This window comes from Pleuronectes platessa, chromosome 11, assembly GCF_947347685.1.
Source record: "Pleuronectes platessa chromosome 11, fPlePla1.1, whole genome shotgun sequence".
NCBI lineage: Eukaryota > Metazoa > Chordata > Actinopteri > Pleuronectiformes > Pleuronectidae > Pleuronectes > Pleuronectes platessa.
This window is the reverse complement of record NC_070636.1, coordinates 19,777,094-19,796,056: the sequence shown is the minus strand read 5'-3', so window position 1 is coordinate 19,796,056 and position 18,963 is coordinate 19,777,094. Positions and strand designations below refer to the sequence as shown.

Below are 18,963 nucleotides of genomic sequence, written 5' to 3'. Positions count from 1 at the left end.
AGATCATCTCTTTTACATGTGAGCTTATCATATACATTTTTAATTGAATTCCTTCTGGATTTTATGTAACATCCATTAAATCAACCCATTAATAATCATTTTAGGAGGGCAACAGACCCTGTTCTGCTAACTAAATGTCATGACTGTTCTTTGATGGAATACATTATTGCTGGTTTGCATATCACATACATTACCAAATATATAATTAAAAAATATATTTATGAGTTGAACATGGCTCATGACCTTCTAGTGGTTCAATGGTGGACGGCCAATCCACCACCAGCGACCGCTCATGAGTGGGCATCGAGAAAGCTGCACCCATTTTTAAATATATGCTTAAACTGAACTCAAAGGCACAACATCAAATTCCATTCAGAGATATGCCCCTTCGCTGTCTCTCTCTCTCACACACACACACACACACACACACACACACACACACACATATACACCGTTTTGCTCGGGACATTGTTGTCCTGGCTGGAGGTTCAAACAGCTCGGGACAGCAGTGGTCTTGTTCTTCAGTAAACTCTGGATGCAAATTACTTCAAACTACATTGTTGTGTAAAAAAGTGTATGTGCTTCTACTGGACCCCAAGACACACTAAGTCAATATTTTGTCTTGATCTTACTATACAATTTTTTTTTCTTATTATTGATCAAAATTGTTTGAATAATCTCTTATTATATATTAGTATCAGTCGGTGGAAATAATGTGCACAGATTATAATTATTAACAGTTTGCACCTTGGTTTCTTGAACTAGGGCCAGGGCAATCCTACTAGCTGAGCCAATAGACACACACACACACACACACACACACACACACACACACACACACACACAAACTCTAGCCGTCATTTACACCGTTAACTACATATACAAGACAGACATCCATCATTTCTACATTCCACTCACACTAACTCTTTTCTCTTACAAGTCAATATATTTCCCTTTTCCAATTTCAGCCAGCGCTCCACCCATCTGGTCTCAGACTTGTGGCTCAAGATAGGAAAAACACATTTAAGGAAATAAATAGACCCTTCTGTCTCCCTCCATTTCACCATCACCTCAGGAGATAAGAGGACAGGAACAGTTTTCTCATCTTTCAAGGTATGAAAATGAACGATGCTTGAGAATATGAAAGATTTGCAAGCAGGGGGCTGGCTCAGTAAATTATCTTCAGCTCTTTACCTCAGAAAACTATTTGGAGAGAAATATCTTGATATCCCTTCAGAAAACATGCCAAACAGTTTTTTGACTCTGTGCCAGTAGATTTCTGCTTAGACATAATTAATAAGAAGCTTAAAGCAAATAGCGGGCAGATAGCCCATAATGAACCAAACACAACAAAAATATCAATGACTTCAAGAAACAACTCTCAAAATATCATGGGTGATGCAACAGTTCAACATGAGCACAGGGTGAAAAGCTGTTGATTGAGAAGGTTTGTTGAAAAATGAGAAGCCCCCTGCGATGGGGGAAAGTGATACCTTCGTTCTTACCTTCCTCCCAACCCTGGGGACTTCCTGTCTTCTTTTCTGCTTTCTCATTCCTTTCCTCCCGCAGGTCCCCGGCCGCCACTATGCTCCACGTGAACTCTGGGATGAGGTCCAGCTGCTGGTCACATGTTCTACGGTTGCCAGGGCATCTGTGATCTGTAGTAACAGGAGCCATGATGAGTATCAAGAGTTAAAGTTAAATTATTCAATTATCAAAGAGAAAGGATATGGACTTCAACAGGGGCTATCATACTGCAATTACCAAACAATACTCAATCTTACGTGAATCTTAAAGGCCACTTAATTAAAATGATATTCACCCGTAATCTTGCAGAAGTATAAATTTGAACCCAGCGGAATATCTTTGTCTAATCCAGTAGCAAATTAAAATTAACTGAGTTGCTGTGACAAGTGTTTCAGGAAAACCACCCTTCAAGCCATCAATACAAGAATGTACACAGTCAGAGTGAGTTAACTCCTGTGTCACGTATATAATGTGGATAAAGTTAAAACGTTTTCAGTGCGGGGCAGACGTTTCTACGGACAGGACTAATGTTATATTGAAATAACCGATGTAAATGTACTTTGTGTGTATCGATCAATAGATCATTCTGTCCTCTCTGTCCTGCAGTTGTCAGACGTGTCACTGGTATAATTTGGTTGATATTGTTTGTCACTGTTGGCTGTTTGTAACGTTGGCATGCCGGCTGATGATTTTATGAGTCGTGTCCCAATTCCTAAGGGAAGATTTTTTAGCTTATTTCCCTAGGGGGGTAGGGCCGAGGAAGAGGGATTGGGACAGGGATTGGAACAGGCCCCAAGTCTAATATTGCCTCATGTACAGTACAGTTTCAGTCTTGAATTACCACAGCTTTAACGGCCAGATAGAGAAGCTACCAAATAGAGGAAGAACGCTATGAGTTTGGTTGCAACACATCATCTTAGGTTACAAAGACCACAAAGTAAGTGTTGGTGCAGAGTGCACCTTTTCTTACTGAGTAGAGTGAAGAGGGTTATACAGATACACAGTGAATGGAAAAATTGCTGCTGAGAAGCACAGGGATAAGTGTTATAGTTGGTATTACTGCTGCAATGCTAAAAAATCCTCCCTAAGAATTTGCTCAGGGAGTAAATTAAGGGTCAGCTCTCCTCCCACTCATCCTCTCTCTATCTCCATCTTTAGCTCCATCTGTCCTTCCCTCCCTGTGGAAAGACTTCACGAAGACACATCCCTGTGGCCACGTAAAATCACTGATAGGAGGGCATGGTAACTTTCAAATGACTTTTCACACTGGGCTCCGATGGAGGACAAGAACTAGAGTTTTTGTTTAGAAAGATACACTGTTTTTTTTTATTATAGCCACGAAGACTACAGTAATCAGTGAGTGTAAAAAATATTTTGGTAGTTAATAGCCTGCTATGATCACATATATATATATTTATATAGTAATGTTTTGTCTATTAATTGGGTTAGCAATGTCTGAGATATTGTAGGTAGGGCAGAACTGAGAAGATGTCAACATTGCATTAGGCTGTATGTAAATTACAAAGCTTGAGGAGGGAGTTGCTTTTAGCAGAATCAAAGGAGAAGCGGATTTTACTACTTGTAACCAGTTAACTTTATCTTTTATTTTAGCATTTTCTTTCATCTCCATTTTTTACGGAACCCTTCAGTATTTTGTGCCAATTTGTGTCCGTATTTATTGAGTGGTTCAGAATTCAGATCCTTTTCAGTAGACATGCTGAACTGGAAATCTGTGAGGTGAGAGTACAAACCCATGCACGGCAGGCTGCCCATTATCAAATATCTCTTCAACATAACTGAGAGAAGTTCAAGCTACAATATTTAACATATATTATATTGTAACTTAGAAGTTGCTGAACTTATTAAATGCTTAAAATGAGTTTTATCTAATGGGGTGGCATCAACTTTCCATTAGGCTGTATTTAAATTACAAAGCTGTCCGCTTGAAGAGGCAGCTGCCTTTAGCAGAATCCAAGCAGCAGTCGCTCCCAACCACTTAGTGCCAGTAAGCATAATGGTTTTCATGCCTAAAACTTGTCATTTCGTAAAAAGCATTGATTCTTTTAGCTCATTGCCACTGGGAACCCTGAGGGCTGATGAGATGTGGAGGAATTGATAAGTTCAAGGTTGTGGTGAAAGCTAATTTCCTTTCCTTCAATAAATGTTTATGAAGCTGAAGTGGAATGATTCTGTTTGTTTTGATGCAAGAGGCTTTATAGTTGCACTGAGCTGACATCAGCACACTTGTTCCAACTCCTATACATAAATGCAAACAAACACATTGGCTTTCAGTTCAAATTTGCAAGGATTACACCACTCACCAGATATGACACAATGATCACCAGTGACTGCTGATATCCTTGCGGTTTTAAACAAGTATTTACTTAACGTCAATCTACATGTCGTACACTGTGAACGGACGTATGAGCAACAGATGCGATGAAAAAAACGTGTGACTTCTTGGCTGTTTCATAATCTGTAACAAATTCTGTGCCCACAATATGTGAAAGAACTCTGCTCTAAACCAAATGTGTCAGTGGTGAGGCCTGCATATGGGTATGTTTGGCGATATTTTCAAAAACTGATTACATGCATTTGCTTACTTTACAAACTGACAGAAACTCACATAGCCACAAGTTTCAGAGCTGTCTCCTCACATTTTTCCGACATCGGATATTATGGCAATATTCATGCTCGCGGAAATACACTTGGCCCACTGACGAGCTAAGCACTTGTGAGTGCTGCCAAATGTGGATGAGAGATAGCCTGTGATTCTGTCATCCTTTTCCCCCACCTCCTGCATGTGCAAAGTGACTAAGAACTGATGACCATGGACATGGCTTTTACAGCCCATTCATTCTCATTTTGAGTTTTTCAAGGCAATAATATCCTGAATATATATATTGATATCCTCTTTTGAAATGGCTGACTATGGGTCCATTTAGAATTGGATTACACCATTGCGTAATTTAATCAAAGTTACTAGAAGAGCTATCAATAGCAGACACCATCAAACTATTTCCTGCACAGTTACGATTTTCTCCTTGTCTGTGTGTGTCGAAAGGTATTCTTGGTTGCCCCCTAATGTTGTGACAGAGAGCTGTTAATGAGGAGCAGGTCAAGACAAACATGCTCTCTGCTAAAACGTTTGTTTTAATATTTGATTTGTCCCCAAGCACAGAGTAATGACTGGAAACACGGTTTGAAATCAAATCAGACGCTAACTGTGAGACTGCAAAAATTCCAGAATGAAGAATTTGTGCCTATTTCAGGTTTCTTTATCAGAAATCTTACTTTTGGCGTCAGGCAACCTTACACACTGTATGTATATATAATAGGGCTATAATAAGATATAACTCACAATTGGCTGTAAAGCATGCAAACCAGTTAAGCAGCTTTAATGAGTTGTGTTATGTGATTTGTTTCATGATTCCATCAGAGACAGCTTAAGAAAATGAAAAATATCTCGATCCATAATGTTGGCCTTATATATTCATCTTTACATTATGTGTGAGCTAGGGACTCCACCGCTGTTAATACATGTAGTGTTTCATTCATAAAAAGTGGTGATTATATTTTCTATCTAGTTGAATAACAATACAATAATGTATTAGGGGCAGGGTTATTTCAGCTGGTTCCAGCAGCATACATCATCAATTTCTTTACAAAACTCCAGATCTCAAGAAATGCTAAAATTGCATTGGACACCTAGTCACATTTTGTAACCGCATAAATACAAAAAACTGAATTTTCTACATGTCAGTTAAGTAGTTTCCATGAGCAGTCAGATAATATTTCAAGCTTCAATTTCTTATTACTCAAATCAACACATTTAATTGTTTGTAATCCCATCTGAATGTATCAGTGATATAACCCAATATCGATTGTAATCATCACTGTTTGAATCTATTGCTCAACAACTCAATGCTCTAGTTCAACAAGCTCAAAGCCTTGAAATGTTTTATAGTATACTCACTGGAGAGACGTCTCACAGAATCTTGAAGGAAAACAAATAATCCGTCAGCGACAACTCAACCCTTCCTGTGTGCTCTCAGCAAGATGTTGCCGATACAGTCTACGGGTGTTAATTGCTCAGAGTAAGTGGACCCTAAATAAAACTGTGGTAAATTATGCTTTTAATCACTGCTAATCAAAGCTGGTGCCATATGTATTATTTAATGTGGGGAAGAAAAACTGTTTCACAGGGAGAGATGCACATGCACTGACACGGACGCACCCGGACACATTATTATACACATGCAGTGTGTGAACTTTACTTTCGCAGAAAATGATTCAGTCTTTTGCTCCTCATCATTAAGAGGCAGGCAAATGAGCAGTGTACACTAATTTATCATCCCTGTGTAGAATATTCATTTATATATATATATATATATATATATGGTATCTCTATTCCAAATTACACCGACTTGATGTCTCATTTGTCTCATAATACAATACACATTCTTATTCAAGGCGTAGGGAGCTTTGTGCAAGATCTGCAGTCATTGTGAGGCGAATTCGATGGCAAATAAAGGTAAGGAAACTACACTTTTGGGGGTGTGCTATTGTTGTTAAGATTATAATAGAAGCGATTATTTTAAACATATATCTCTTTGTCTGAGTTCTGCAGCTCAGCTTTCCTGTACATAAAATGGCACATCACCAGAGATGGTGGACATTGTTGCTTCCGATACGATGCACTGAAGCCGTAAAGAATCATGGGGTCTGCATATTCATCACAATTGTATCTACATATAACATCTAAATAGAATAGACAATAGATCACTGTAAACAAGGCCTGTAAATGATGTGGCGTATTCATTGAATGTGCTTGGGTGCGTTAAAGGGAATCAATTCATTCTAAAAACACTGGTCAAACTTAGCCAAACCGTTGCCAGTGGTTTGGACTGTGTTACTAAGGACATGTGATTGGTTAATGAGCCTATCGCCACACTTCAGCCCTGACCTCATTCATCAAACAGAGCAGAGATTGAGCGATGTGTCGCGTTACACAGCCTAAGGACCTTGAGATGCCAGACAACTGCAGCCATCTTAATTTTGTGTATAAATTAACTAGTCAATTTGCAGTAGTGCACAACTATGTGAAGAAGCTGGGTGTGTTTTCATGTAGATTAAATTACATTTTACGATTTGTGGATGGAGAGTAAACATTGTGCTGACAAATGTCCCTGTGAAACTCCTCAGCTGAGATGATGAATATGTTTATTTCCTGATTACAATGAGTTTGTGTCGGGCTGATTTAATTTATGTATCCATTCGACTTTTTATTGCGTAGACATTCCTGGAGTATTCATTTCCTCTCAAAGGAGGCTGGAGCTGTCCTTTCAAATATGTACAGATGAACAGATGAGTGGCAAGTGCATTTTGACAAACAGCAGCAGGTATGAGAGGTGTTGTAAAGAGATCATCTACAACATCAAAGTCAGATTGAATTGCTGAGGAAATCAAATTAGGAATTTTAGAAATATTTCATTACTTGCTTTTCTATACACAATATGAGTTGATGCTGTATTTTCATCCTGCTAAGCAATTATATCTGTACTGTTTTCCCTGGGCTTGAGATAAAGGGTGGTTTTGAACATCATTAAAAGTAATTGGTTTATTGACAGGAAAAATTATAGAAATGTCCATAAATATTGTGGAGTGAATTGTTGGCTAATCAGCATTTTTAAGGTCAACTGCACCATTTTCTGATTCTAGATTAAGGGATTAAAGTCAAATGTCCGACTCATCATTCCATGCAAACTTGTTCCTTCACTTTATCCTTAGCCTGCACTCTAGCAATACTATAAAGGCGGCATGCTGGCAGGGGGTCGAGATAAATTCTTCATAACAAACCCTCTAAGGCCTTCAAAATATTAGAGGAACTGCTGACAAAGCCCAAACCATAAGACGCCCTTTGACTTACAGTATGTTAAAAAATGTTCAAAATCATTAAAACAGTTGGAGATTTCTCGACTCTTTCAGTCAATAACAACTTAGAGTCTCTGCTGGTAGAGAAAAACTGTTTGCAAATTTCATTAATGTTTGAATTGAATTTCCATCCAAAACAGATGTCCTTGTCTGAAATGCATTTTTCTTAATTGGTGCCTCAATCCAGAGTGTCTTTAAACAAATGAAATACTTCAGAGGCATCTGTGACTTAGTGGATCAGCAGTATACGCAGATATTGACTGCCACCTGGAAAAGAGCTTGTGCCACATTTTTGGGAAAAATATTTCCATGGTTGAGTTTGTTTGTTGGATCTTTATCACATTAACAACTTAGCTTAGATTCAATCAGCAATGAGCAGATGTTTCTGTGAATAATTGCATTATTTTGTATCTTTCATCTCTTTTATTCCTGATATATGTAAAGTATCAATATTGACATCCAGTGTATGAATACTGAAAGATATTAAAAACCATTTGAATGTGCATTTTTTGGGGGTTGTTGTTAAAACTAGTCTCTCAAGCATACAAGTGCTGATTTGACCTTGATTTAAACCTCCTCCACAACAATAAAAGGCTGTGGGAATGGAAAAATGTGCAGACTGGTGGCGTTGGAAGGGCTGAATGATGCGACTCTAGGAGGATTCCATATTTAAGCACCTACACCGCTGCTCTATCTTTTATACCTCCTGCCATTGCAAATATGTTTTATTCCACCGCTGTGTCTCATTACACAAAAACAGCACTACCAGCTGAGTGAGGCAGATGTTCTATTGTACAGCACGGCAACTCCTCAAGTGGCTAGCATCCATCTGAGTGCCTATGTTACAGCTGGCAGCCACATCTGAACCAGGACAATCCATCTAGTTCAGTAAAAAGGTCTGGAGATGAGGGGAAGATGGCTCATTGGAAAGGTTTCACTAAACTGCCCAGCTGCTACCCCCTTAGGGAAGAAAATGGTGTAGCTGTAGGTCGAAGAGATTTCGGGTCGGGAGGCTCTGACATTACTGACAAACAGTAATGTCAATGAAGTCTAGTTACCTGCACTGAAATGCAAAAAAGGACGTTATCACACCCTGTAGCCCCAGCAGCTAAAGACTGCTGAGGGAAGAGGAGAAGCAGGAGGGAGGGAGAGTTTGAGGGCAGCTGGTGGCAAGTGTCCAGTCAGTCTTTTTTGGCTTTTATGGTAGGTAATAAATGCCAGCGGACAGCAGATGCTGTTGGGACAGCTGAGATCTATCACTGCAGCCTAAAGCCATGTTCACCGCGCTAGGTTGTTGTGACCCGTCCTCTTCCAAATCTTTTTCTTTGTGTCCTCTGAAGCTCTCCTCTGGAACATAATGCCGCACCATCCAAACTCCTAAAGCCCCTGCAATATGGAAATCTGCTGATTTACATCCAGCATATGTATGGCTCTCTAAGCTTTGAGTAGTTATGCTGGATGAGAATCAGTCTTTTAGGATTAATAATAAGGTGGAAAGATGTAGTTTGAAATGGCACGAGCAGCTCTCTCTAACAGGTCAAAGCCATTGTATATACAATTAACCAGTATTTGTAATAAATAAAATAACCTCCATATAATGCTTTAAAACCCATTCACTGACATTGTCATTTCTATTTTGATATTATTATATTTAAAATATAATGATTAAATAAATTTTAAATAATTATCTTAATAATAAAAAACTTTACGCATTATCCTGATTTTGTATGTATATATATATATATATATATAAAATATATATATGATGTTGTATATTTGTTGTTTTTTTCCTTATTGTTTTGCTTAAGTTTCTGTCTGTGTATCTACAGTTGTAGATTGCAACATTAGATTAAAAGCTTCTTATAAATAGACACACACCTACAATAATAAGAACGATAAAGAATAAGTACAACATATGTCTCAACATTGGGTCTACCAGTCTACAAGTTTGTGATAATCACTGTGCTATAAGTCCTTTGGAGCATTTGTACTCATCTGGCTTTTACTAACCAGATTTGAATCTTCCTGCTCCTGCTACGTCACGCTCGGTTCACTAGAGAACAAACTCATCCTCTGGTTGGCAAACATGCTAGAGGTCAGAGCTCTCATCGAACGAAATAATAGAAAAATGTAGTCGGCTGTGTGCATGACTGATTGATTCACTCAAAAACAGTCTAGTGATCAGTTGTCTAATTGACACCAATCACGGCCTGGTCCACTGCAGGCTGTCACAGCCACAGGCAGCTGGAGCATGGTCCCAGGCATTCACGGACAAGAATGTCTTTCATAAACAGTTGGGTGACAGTTTGGTGCATGCAGGACTTTGAACCATTATTTACAGGATGACCTGCCACCCTCCAAGAGGTTAGAAAGCAGGAGAATGAAAAGATTAATGCTGGAGCTGCTGCCTCCGAGTGACGTGAAACAGATGCACTTGCAGATGCTCATACCGAGGGCTCTGCTCGTCAGATTTCACTTCTTTTAACACGTCATCCGTGCCAGCTTGAGACCCCATTGCCCTTTTCCCTCCACTGCACAACATACACAACTTTTATCTTCTATTCACTGATGAGTCACAATCTATGCATTAGCTCGGTGTTGGATAAAGCGCTTGTGAAGCTGAAGTTGTGTCCATCCTTCAACATTATATTTGTGCAAAGAATCTGTCCACAGCTGCTGGTCTATTTTGGACTTTGAAGCTGGTGTTGTTTGTTGTTGATGTGGAGCAGAAAAGGACTTGGACTCATGTTTTCTTCCTATAAAAAATGGATGGGTCCCCTAAGAGCCTGTTTTTGCATGTATGATTTAGACATTTTAAGCTCATTGAAGATAACGCCAAAACATAGCAGCTTGATTACTGTTTGCAAAATATGGCTGAACTAAGACTGAACCAGAAATTGATCCATGTGAATAAAGGGCAAACCTCATAATCCGGTGGATCAGATTATTTAACTTTGACTCAATAATGTCATGTCTGTTCTTAATATGAATACAGCTTTTACAAATCAGATAAATGATTATGTCAAGCATTTCATTAGTCCCGATCCATGGTGACATGGAAGGTCATCAGCATCAGTAGCTGTAAAGTCATCTTAAATAACAGTGAATCCAAGGTACAATTTAAAGTTGATATAATTTGCAATCTGTTCCGGTGTTAAGTCATTTAGGGCTGATTTTAAAATACAGTAAACGGTTTCATGATGTTTTTCAAATAGATTCTTCGATTTCTTTGATTTAAAGACAGAAAATAATGTTTAATAATTTGCCATGGCTTTGTAAAACTCCACAGTCTATAGGTAAAGTAATCAGTCCTCTTCAAATACTTATGCCTTCTGTCCTTACATTTCTAACATCACAGTTTTAAGATAATATCAATGTATTTAACAACATGACACTGAAGTACAGTTGGGTCGGAGAGTCTGAGACCACACATTTATTGTAGAAATGTCCTCGTCCAGTTTATATTTAATTTTATTCGGAGTCATTTAAATATTGAATATGCTGTAAGAATCATTTATAGTTTTTTTTCAAATACATGTTTAGAAATGTGTAAGATGAATAGCAAACCAGTTTTGTGTGATGGTTGCATAGTTGATGGCAGAAGACACGTGAGAAAGAGACATTCATGTGTGCTGATGGAGAGCTGCTGCCAGGTGCCATGGTCATTTGGAATAAATGATTTTGGAAGAGAGAGGTGTCAGGGCCTGTCCATTTGTCTGAGCTGGGCTGACAGTGTCCAACTCACCTGACAGTGGCTGGGCAATGTTTGGGAAGCTCAGGTCATCTTCTGCCACCCAGGAGAAGTTCCAGTACCCTCTAGGAATGCCAGCAGCAGTCCTGCCTGCCAAAGATTCACCTGTGAAAAAACATTATTGAAATGTTTAGGGATTCAATTAAATAAAGGTTACTCTGTGCTGTTTTGGGGGGGTAGACTGGTTGCTGTTGCGTCAGCCTCCGAGCTGAGGTTCCATTTATTTGTTAGTCCAAATCCTCACAACTGTAGCTGCTCTTATTGCCATGTTACTGTTGTCTCATCTGACAGCTTGAAACCGCTCATCACTCATTTCATTGCAAAGCCCAGCCCATTGCAGGTTTTGCACCAAAACCACTTTCACACAAAAGCAGCAGGTGTACGCAGGTTTTTTGACAGACTATTTTCCCATTGGCCGTGGAGTACTTGTGGGTATTGGCTCGAAACTCACCTTCTGAACTCAGAGACCAATTATCACAAGATCGAACACGGGTCTGATGTAAAATAGATGCAACAACTTTCTCTTATACTTTCTTGTATCCCAAACTTTCACACCTTTCCAAACACACACACACCCAGACAGTATCTATCTCACCTTGTCCTTAGTCTATGGATAATTAGAACAAAGTCACACACTAATACACCACTGCCTGGGAAGGAGAGTCCTGCATAAATCCTAAAGTCATTTCAAATGAGCCTTAAAGAGCGATTGATCGTAAACGCTGCCTTTCGCTACTAAACAGAACACATTGTAGTTCCTGCATAAGGAGACACACATGGTATTTAAGGTTTATTCTTCCTCCGCATGACTTCCACTGACATATACAGCAGATGAACGGCAGATGATTTTTTCCTATTATTTTCAAGGGCCCTTATCCATATCTGAATTATGTACGACAAATGCTTATTTTAAACACCAAGTATTAGCATATTATACATGAATACATTTTAGTGGTTATTCAACATGCTAACCCCTCTGCTACTAACTGACTTCTGTGTCTCTTATGCAAAGCACTACAATAAAAAATAAAGTGTCCACTGTATATTTTTAGGGGCATGCGTGATCATTATGTGTTAGCATGGACTATTTCAATGTGGAAGGTACAAAGGCTGTTTAATCAAAATAATTCAAAAAGTCTCAGATCAGATCGGACTAGAAAACATCATTGGAATGTCACAAATAAATTAAGTTTAAATCATAAATGGTGAGCTTTTGCATTTCAAATCATTGTGCTTGTAACTGTCTCCCTGTATCCCTTTAAAAAGTAAGAAACTTGTTTATATTAAATGTTCAATGCGCCGATGAAGTCTCTAATGTGCTGCTTATCTTTCGATTTTTGTAGCACATGTGCTCCCTAGGAAAGAGTAAGCGCCAAGCCCTGTCACGCAGTGTCATGTTGCTTCTCAGCCCTGCTGTCTGCTGTGTGTGTGTGTGAATGTTTGTAAGTATGAATGTGTGCGTGCTTGTGTGTAGGAGCTTGTGTGTAAGTAGAGATGGGAATTACTTGAAAGGGATCTTATGGCCCTGTTCCGTTAGCTCCTATGGCTGGAGGCCAGCACCATCAAGATGAACGTCTGTTCCTGATTGACTGAGTGATGCCGTTAGACCATTCCACCATTCCACCATTTTTAAGCATTAAGATTAAGATTATTTGTTGACCCCGTTTTAAATGTTATCTTTCATTTGCAAGTATTGCTCTTTGCTTTATTGACAAATGCATCCAAATGTCGCTCCATTTTGGCATTAGGCACTTAGTACAAAACAACAACCTCTTGTGACTGAATGGTTCTCACTTTCCAAACAAAGGGGAGAGGATTAAGGCAGGCAGGGACATTTTGGGCGCAACAAATACAGCTCAAGGTCGACTCGGTTCCCTTTGTTTGTACCAAATCGCCATTGAAATAAATCTGATCATTTGAATGTAACATCGCTAGTGATGAGTCCCAAACTCAAACACTTACACGGAGTGCAGAGCAAGGACCTGGTCTCTTTAAGTACCAATTAAAGGCTCCGTGCCCTTAAAATACAGAACCAGTTTAGAGTGAACATCCAGAGGGAATCAGTCACTTGCACCAGAACAACCAAATAATGTGATAATGAATACACACAACTGAAACCTGTCAGTTTAATGCTGAAACAATAAGGAGTGGGCAATATATCCAATATACTCAATGTATCGTGGCTTTCACCACATGCGATGTATAAGATTACTATATCGGTTCTCTCTTCTCATGCACCTCTCACAGCAGACTGCTCACTCCAAAATAGAAAGATATATATCTTGTATCTAGATATAGCCTAAAATTATAGCGATATTTGTTACAGGCCATATCGCCCAGTCCTATTTAGAATGCTCTGGTTCTTCTACATGTACCAAACAACTAGACGCCAGAGGGAGCAAGCAGCCAGCAATTCACTGAATTGTTTAAATGTTCAATATAAAATCATTTAACCTGTAACCTTTACAAAAGGATGTCTGTCTGCTTCAAGTATTAAAAAAAATTGTGAGGAGAAATAAAAAAAACACTGACACCTTGAGTCATTGAAAGTCTTTACAGATAGGCTCAGAACAGGATGGAGAAAGGGTCAAGCACAATGTCAGTGTGTTTTATTATGAAGTGGGAGAATATCGTGACATCAAATCCCGCAGGTAGTCGCAGGTAAAATGAAAAGGAAGAACTTGACCAAAAATAGCTGAGGATAAGATAAAAGATTTATCACAGAGCCAAGAAACAAGTACCCAGGAATGAAAAATAAACATAACCTTTAAAACTGAAGCACAAGAAAATGTATCTATCTTAAACTATTAATTACTTCTTGCCCCGGCCTAAAACTGAGCTGTGTTTAATTAGATTTTTGGAAGGACAGAGCCAATGAAATCAGGAAAGTGCCCTTGGGGTCCTTACGACAGGTTTGAGTGGGAAAAATTGGTCAAGACTTGGGTGAGCCTCAGCTGTTTTATATGTGGACACCAGTGCATGCTCATTCCCCTTCTTTTCCTGGATTATGGCCATGTATGAAGAGTGTAGTCCATACAAAGGAGCTTGTTGGATGCTGTTTAAGATGGCAGGCTGATATGAGAGCTCAAGAGAACTGAGAAGGAAAACAACTAAGGTTCTTTATCACACTGCTGAGTTAGCTTTGGTTGTAGTCCTCAGCTCACATTTGAAGAACTAAAGGTCATGGAGAAAGCAGATGTAAAATATAGCTGACACAGCCTTACATTTTTTTTTAACACTGGAGGGGTCGAGCTCAAATGGCATGGTCAAAAACTCTGGATACTTCCTAAATTATTATTATTAATAATCCCTTGATAAACCTAAGAAATTATTATTATTTATATGTCATATTTACCATAGAATAAAAACTCGCCTGTGACAAGAAAAGCAACAATAAAATCAGGGTGAAAAAAGTTATTATTTGTTGGTGCTGTAAATTAAATTGATTCGAGATTACGAAACACTCAATTATGTTTTTAACAGCCAATTCGTTTTTATTCAGAGTGACAGTATGATTATTGAGGTGGGGTTTTACTGGCCAGTATTTATTATTAGGGTGGTTACAACTCCTGCACCTCCCCATAAATGATGGCCTAGCTGGAGCTGTCTGGCTGACTTATAGCTATTGGAAGATGTTGCTAGCTTTCTGACTGTCTGACAACTGAGGATGGAGAAGTTGGCTGCCTGAGTCATTTTCATAGGAGTGGTATTTGTGGCTGTTTACGGGGCAGGTTGGCAATATGCCCTCATATAAGGTGACTTTTCCCTGTACTCTATGAATAGGTCAAGAATGCCTGAGGCAGGGATTGTAGTAGCACGGCTAGCAGTTCCCGAAATTCATTTTTTCTTTTTTCATAAGTCAATAACTGGTATTGGGCCAGTAGTTGTAAAGACAATGTACTATTGCAATAAACAGGGCACTGACTCTGAACACAACACTATGATCCATGTTCCAAACCTCATGTATGAAAACAAGCTCTCAAATCATATAGAGGTGTCTCTTATAATTGTATTAGCTCAGTCTTATAGGCTAGGATGAGGAGATCACAGCTGCATTGAGCTCGCAGCAGAACCATCTCTGCATTCAAAAAGGAGCCAGCTAAGCTAGTTCACTGAATTTCATCAAGACATGCTATGTTGGATAGGTCCAACTGAAAGGAGACACCTGGGTAAGATACAAAACATGTACGGGTGATTAACTATCCTCTGTTGCTGGCCTGGAAACACATCAGAGGGACCCACAGGAGTTAGAGGTAGCGACTGAGAAGGAAAACAACTAAGGTTCTTTATCACACTGCTGAGTTAGCTTTTGTTGTAGTCCTCAGCTCACATTTGAAGAACTAAAGGTCATGGAGAAAGCAGATGTAAAATAAAGCTGACACAGCCTTACATATGAACATAATGATGAACTACAGCTACACCATTAAATGACAGTTTTATTTATTTTGCAAGAAAAATAGCAACATTCATATTCGTAAAGGAATAGTCTATATATAAATATAGAAGTCGTCATATTTTAGCAGATTTTTATCCTTGATGGTACCATATTCTTTGTCCAAGACAAGTAATAGAAAACTAGTTTGTCAGTCAGCAGAGTGAACATACGTATCTCCCCTAAAGCCCAACGGTCCCCTTCAATTCAATCAAATCACACACACCCATATGCATAATGCTGTTCATCGAGATCCATGAATATTCCTTAGAGCAGGCTTCTCACTCCAAGGATGTTACATTTAGTCTTTGTCTTTAAAGTATGCCGATCTCTGAAACGGAAACTGCTCGTCAATTAAAACTACTGAACTAAATAGATTAGCTAGTGTTGTGGTAAATTACAATGAATTTTTTTTTTTTCAATGTTCTGATATTTTACAGACGAAACAAGTAGTTGTTTGTTAGAGAAATTTGTAGCAAGGAAAATCCTTAATTAAAGTCATAATTTGATGCAGCCCTGTAGTCATGTCTGACTGTGGTAATGAATATGACGTAAAAGAAAAGCTAATTAAAATTTGTTTTCATAAAACAAAGCTGATTCAAGATTCTTTGAAATTCTTCCAGGATATTGTTTACATATGTTGAGCAAAGCAAGGTTTCTATTTTCTGAAATGCAACATGTTGACATCTTAGTAATACTGTTTGATGGGCTATGACAATTTCATAAAACACAACTCAACATGTCTGGCAATGAATGAAAGTTAAATAGCTTAGGACCACTGCAAACATATGGTAAGCCCTTGCACCACCATATCTAGCTGACCTCCTACGCTCCACTCAGAAGGTTGGTAAATGGTTGACTTACTTACATCTGCAAGGTACAAAACGATTTGAAACATTGGGTTTAGTTATGAGCGATGTTCAACCCATAAATGTAGATTTTTGTATAAATGTCTTCAATATAATATTCCAACCTGCATTGAAGTAATTCACTGAAAAACAGTCAGACCATTTAGTTTACAGCTCAACAAACCCATTTAATCTCGCAGAATCTCTTTAAACTTTTAAATCCAACCATTAACATGTCCACACAACCCTGGAGAAATATGTTAATTTTACCGCAGCTTTCAATAATTTAGCATTGTATTTCATTTGTGTCCCGCTGAAAATCCTAGCTGTAATTAGCTTGTTCAAAAGCTACTCAAGGAAAACATGTTTCAACCCAACAAACATATGTGCATCACACACATGTACAGTATCCCCTTGTCCACAGTCAGTAATTCATGTACGAATCACCACAGCAAACAGTCTAATTCTGTCCCACCCACTCTCTGAAATCCTTCAGATGTCAAGTGGATTAATCAATGATGCTTGACTCAACCTGTCACTTTAACATGGCTATGCATGAACGTACTCCACATCTCCCTGAGTCCTCTACGTCCCTCTCTTTTTGGATTCAAAAGAATAATTTCAAAGAGGGGCATGATCCTTACAAATATACTAAAGCAGAAAGTAGAGACACACGGTGCAAGCTCAAAGTAGAGGAGATATGCTTTTGTCGGTGACAATACTATACATGATGTATGTGGTGCATGTGGGGTTAGTTTCATGACAGCGCAATGATCCAGAAATGTAGACAATTACCCATGAAGAGACGAAGCAGAGCAAGTGCATAGGTCGAGGATCTGTAGCTGTTAAGCCTGGAAGTTGGTGGTCTGAGCTGAATTCAGAAGGATACTCAAACACTTGCCAGCTGAGGAGACATTTCTAATATGTTGGTCACATACAAAGTATCGAGCACTTACAGCTAATTAGAAGGGAAATGAGGAAACGCAGTGTTTACACAGCTGGACTTTCATCCTTCTTGGCCTCCGCCATCAGAATGGTCCTCTTCTTTTTGGCAATTAATTAAAGATTTACTTTGGGATACATACATTACTGCCTAAATAAATTGATTACCTGTCCGGCCTAGTGACGCGTCATTAAATGCTCGTCCGAGTCTGCCAGCACCACATCAGGCAGCTGAGGCCTTGTATCGGCTGCTCTCTCTCCGCTACAAAAGACGGCATTGATTTCCATCAGAGGAACCCTCATGTCCACTAAGCACTCCGACTTTCATTAAGACCTTCACAGAATTGCAGAAACGTCCCTCGCCAACCCCCTCCCAATAGAAAGCAAGCATATACACACACACACACACACACACACACACACACACACACACACACTTTTCACCTGATCTACCAAAAGAACCAGAGGTGAAACCAATTTAACAATCATACAGTTGTGATTGTGGTGACACTAAATAATTCATAAAGGTCTCATCTACATTGATAGAGGTGTCAAAATTCCCCTAGTTTCATGTTAATGACTAGCGACCAACGTTAGACAGGGTTAAACACAGTAGTCAGATTTAGAGGGTTCATGCTAATGTGCCACCCACAACACTTGTTGTAGCTTTAAGTGGGGATTGTTTATAAGAGGCTTTCCACGTTTCTCATAAGATGTTGCTACATTTTGTTTTGTGGCATAAATCTTGTCCTGAAAACAAGCAGGGATTTTGCTTCAACTGTAGGATGCAGCTTATAAAGTCAGAGTGCAGCCCCACCAAAAAACAAGAAAAAGCTGAATAAAGGACACTAATAATGCACGAGTCTCATCAAACCCACTTCAGGCTCTTGTAGAGTTGCCATGGAATAAAACATTTTGAAAAAAAACAACAACGGGATGTTACCATCTATCTTCTAATACCACAAATGTTCGTTTGTCTTTTTGTTTTTCAATCTATATGTGGAACGCATATTGTATCTCGTGAACAATCCTGTAATCGGCTTCACACTTAGCATATCCATTGTAAATTGCCAGAGAAAGTGCAGTACCTGGTTTTTAAGTGATTTGGACAAAAGTGTTAATATTAATTGAAATTTAATAAGCAGCCAAGCAGAGCTCTCTAGCAGTCAGGGGGGGAGGAAGTTGTTTTCAGTCTGTGGAGCGAGTTGAAGATGTCTTCCTCTACATCCTCGGATCAAATAAAGCAGTGGTTGGAAACTAGGTCAAACAGCAGTTCAAAAATCTCTGCCAGATAAATTTGATTATTTTGATTTTTATTCCAACATATCAGACGGAAACAGACTGCTGAGCTCCATCGCGACAAAACACTCATAGAATCACTTTCTCTTGAGCAATTTCTCATCAAATAACAAGCCCATTTGTTTTCTTGTTGTAATGCTTTATATTGATCTAAAATACAGAGCTTTTCCTTTGAAAAGTTGTGAGCTTGTGTCTGAAGATTGTGTTGATTGCCTGACAGAACGCTGAAA

At 38.9% G+C, this 18,963-nt stretch overlaps 1 protein-coding gene across 1 annotated transcript in view; it reads right to left on the bottom strand.

The window, feature by feature from the left end:
• Nucleotides 1–18,963, bottom strand: part of alk (ALK receptor tyrosine kinase) — a 359,720-nt gene that overhangs the window by 193,623 nt on the left and 147,134 nt on the right. The window contains exons 2-3 of the mRNA XM_053435382.1: nucleotides 11,207–11,317; nucleotides 1,494–1,658 (exon numbers count right to left, since the gene is read on the bottom strand). Coding sequence (XP_053291357.1) covers nucleotides 1,494–1,658; nucleotides 11,207–11,317 — 276 coding nt within the window. The remainder of the gene's footprint in view (nucleotides 1–1,493; nucleotides 1,659–11,206; nucleotides 11,318–18,963) is intronic.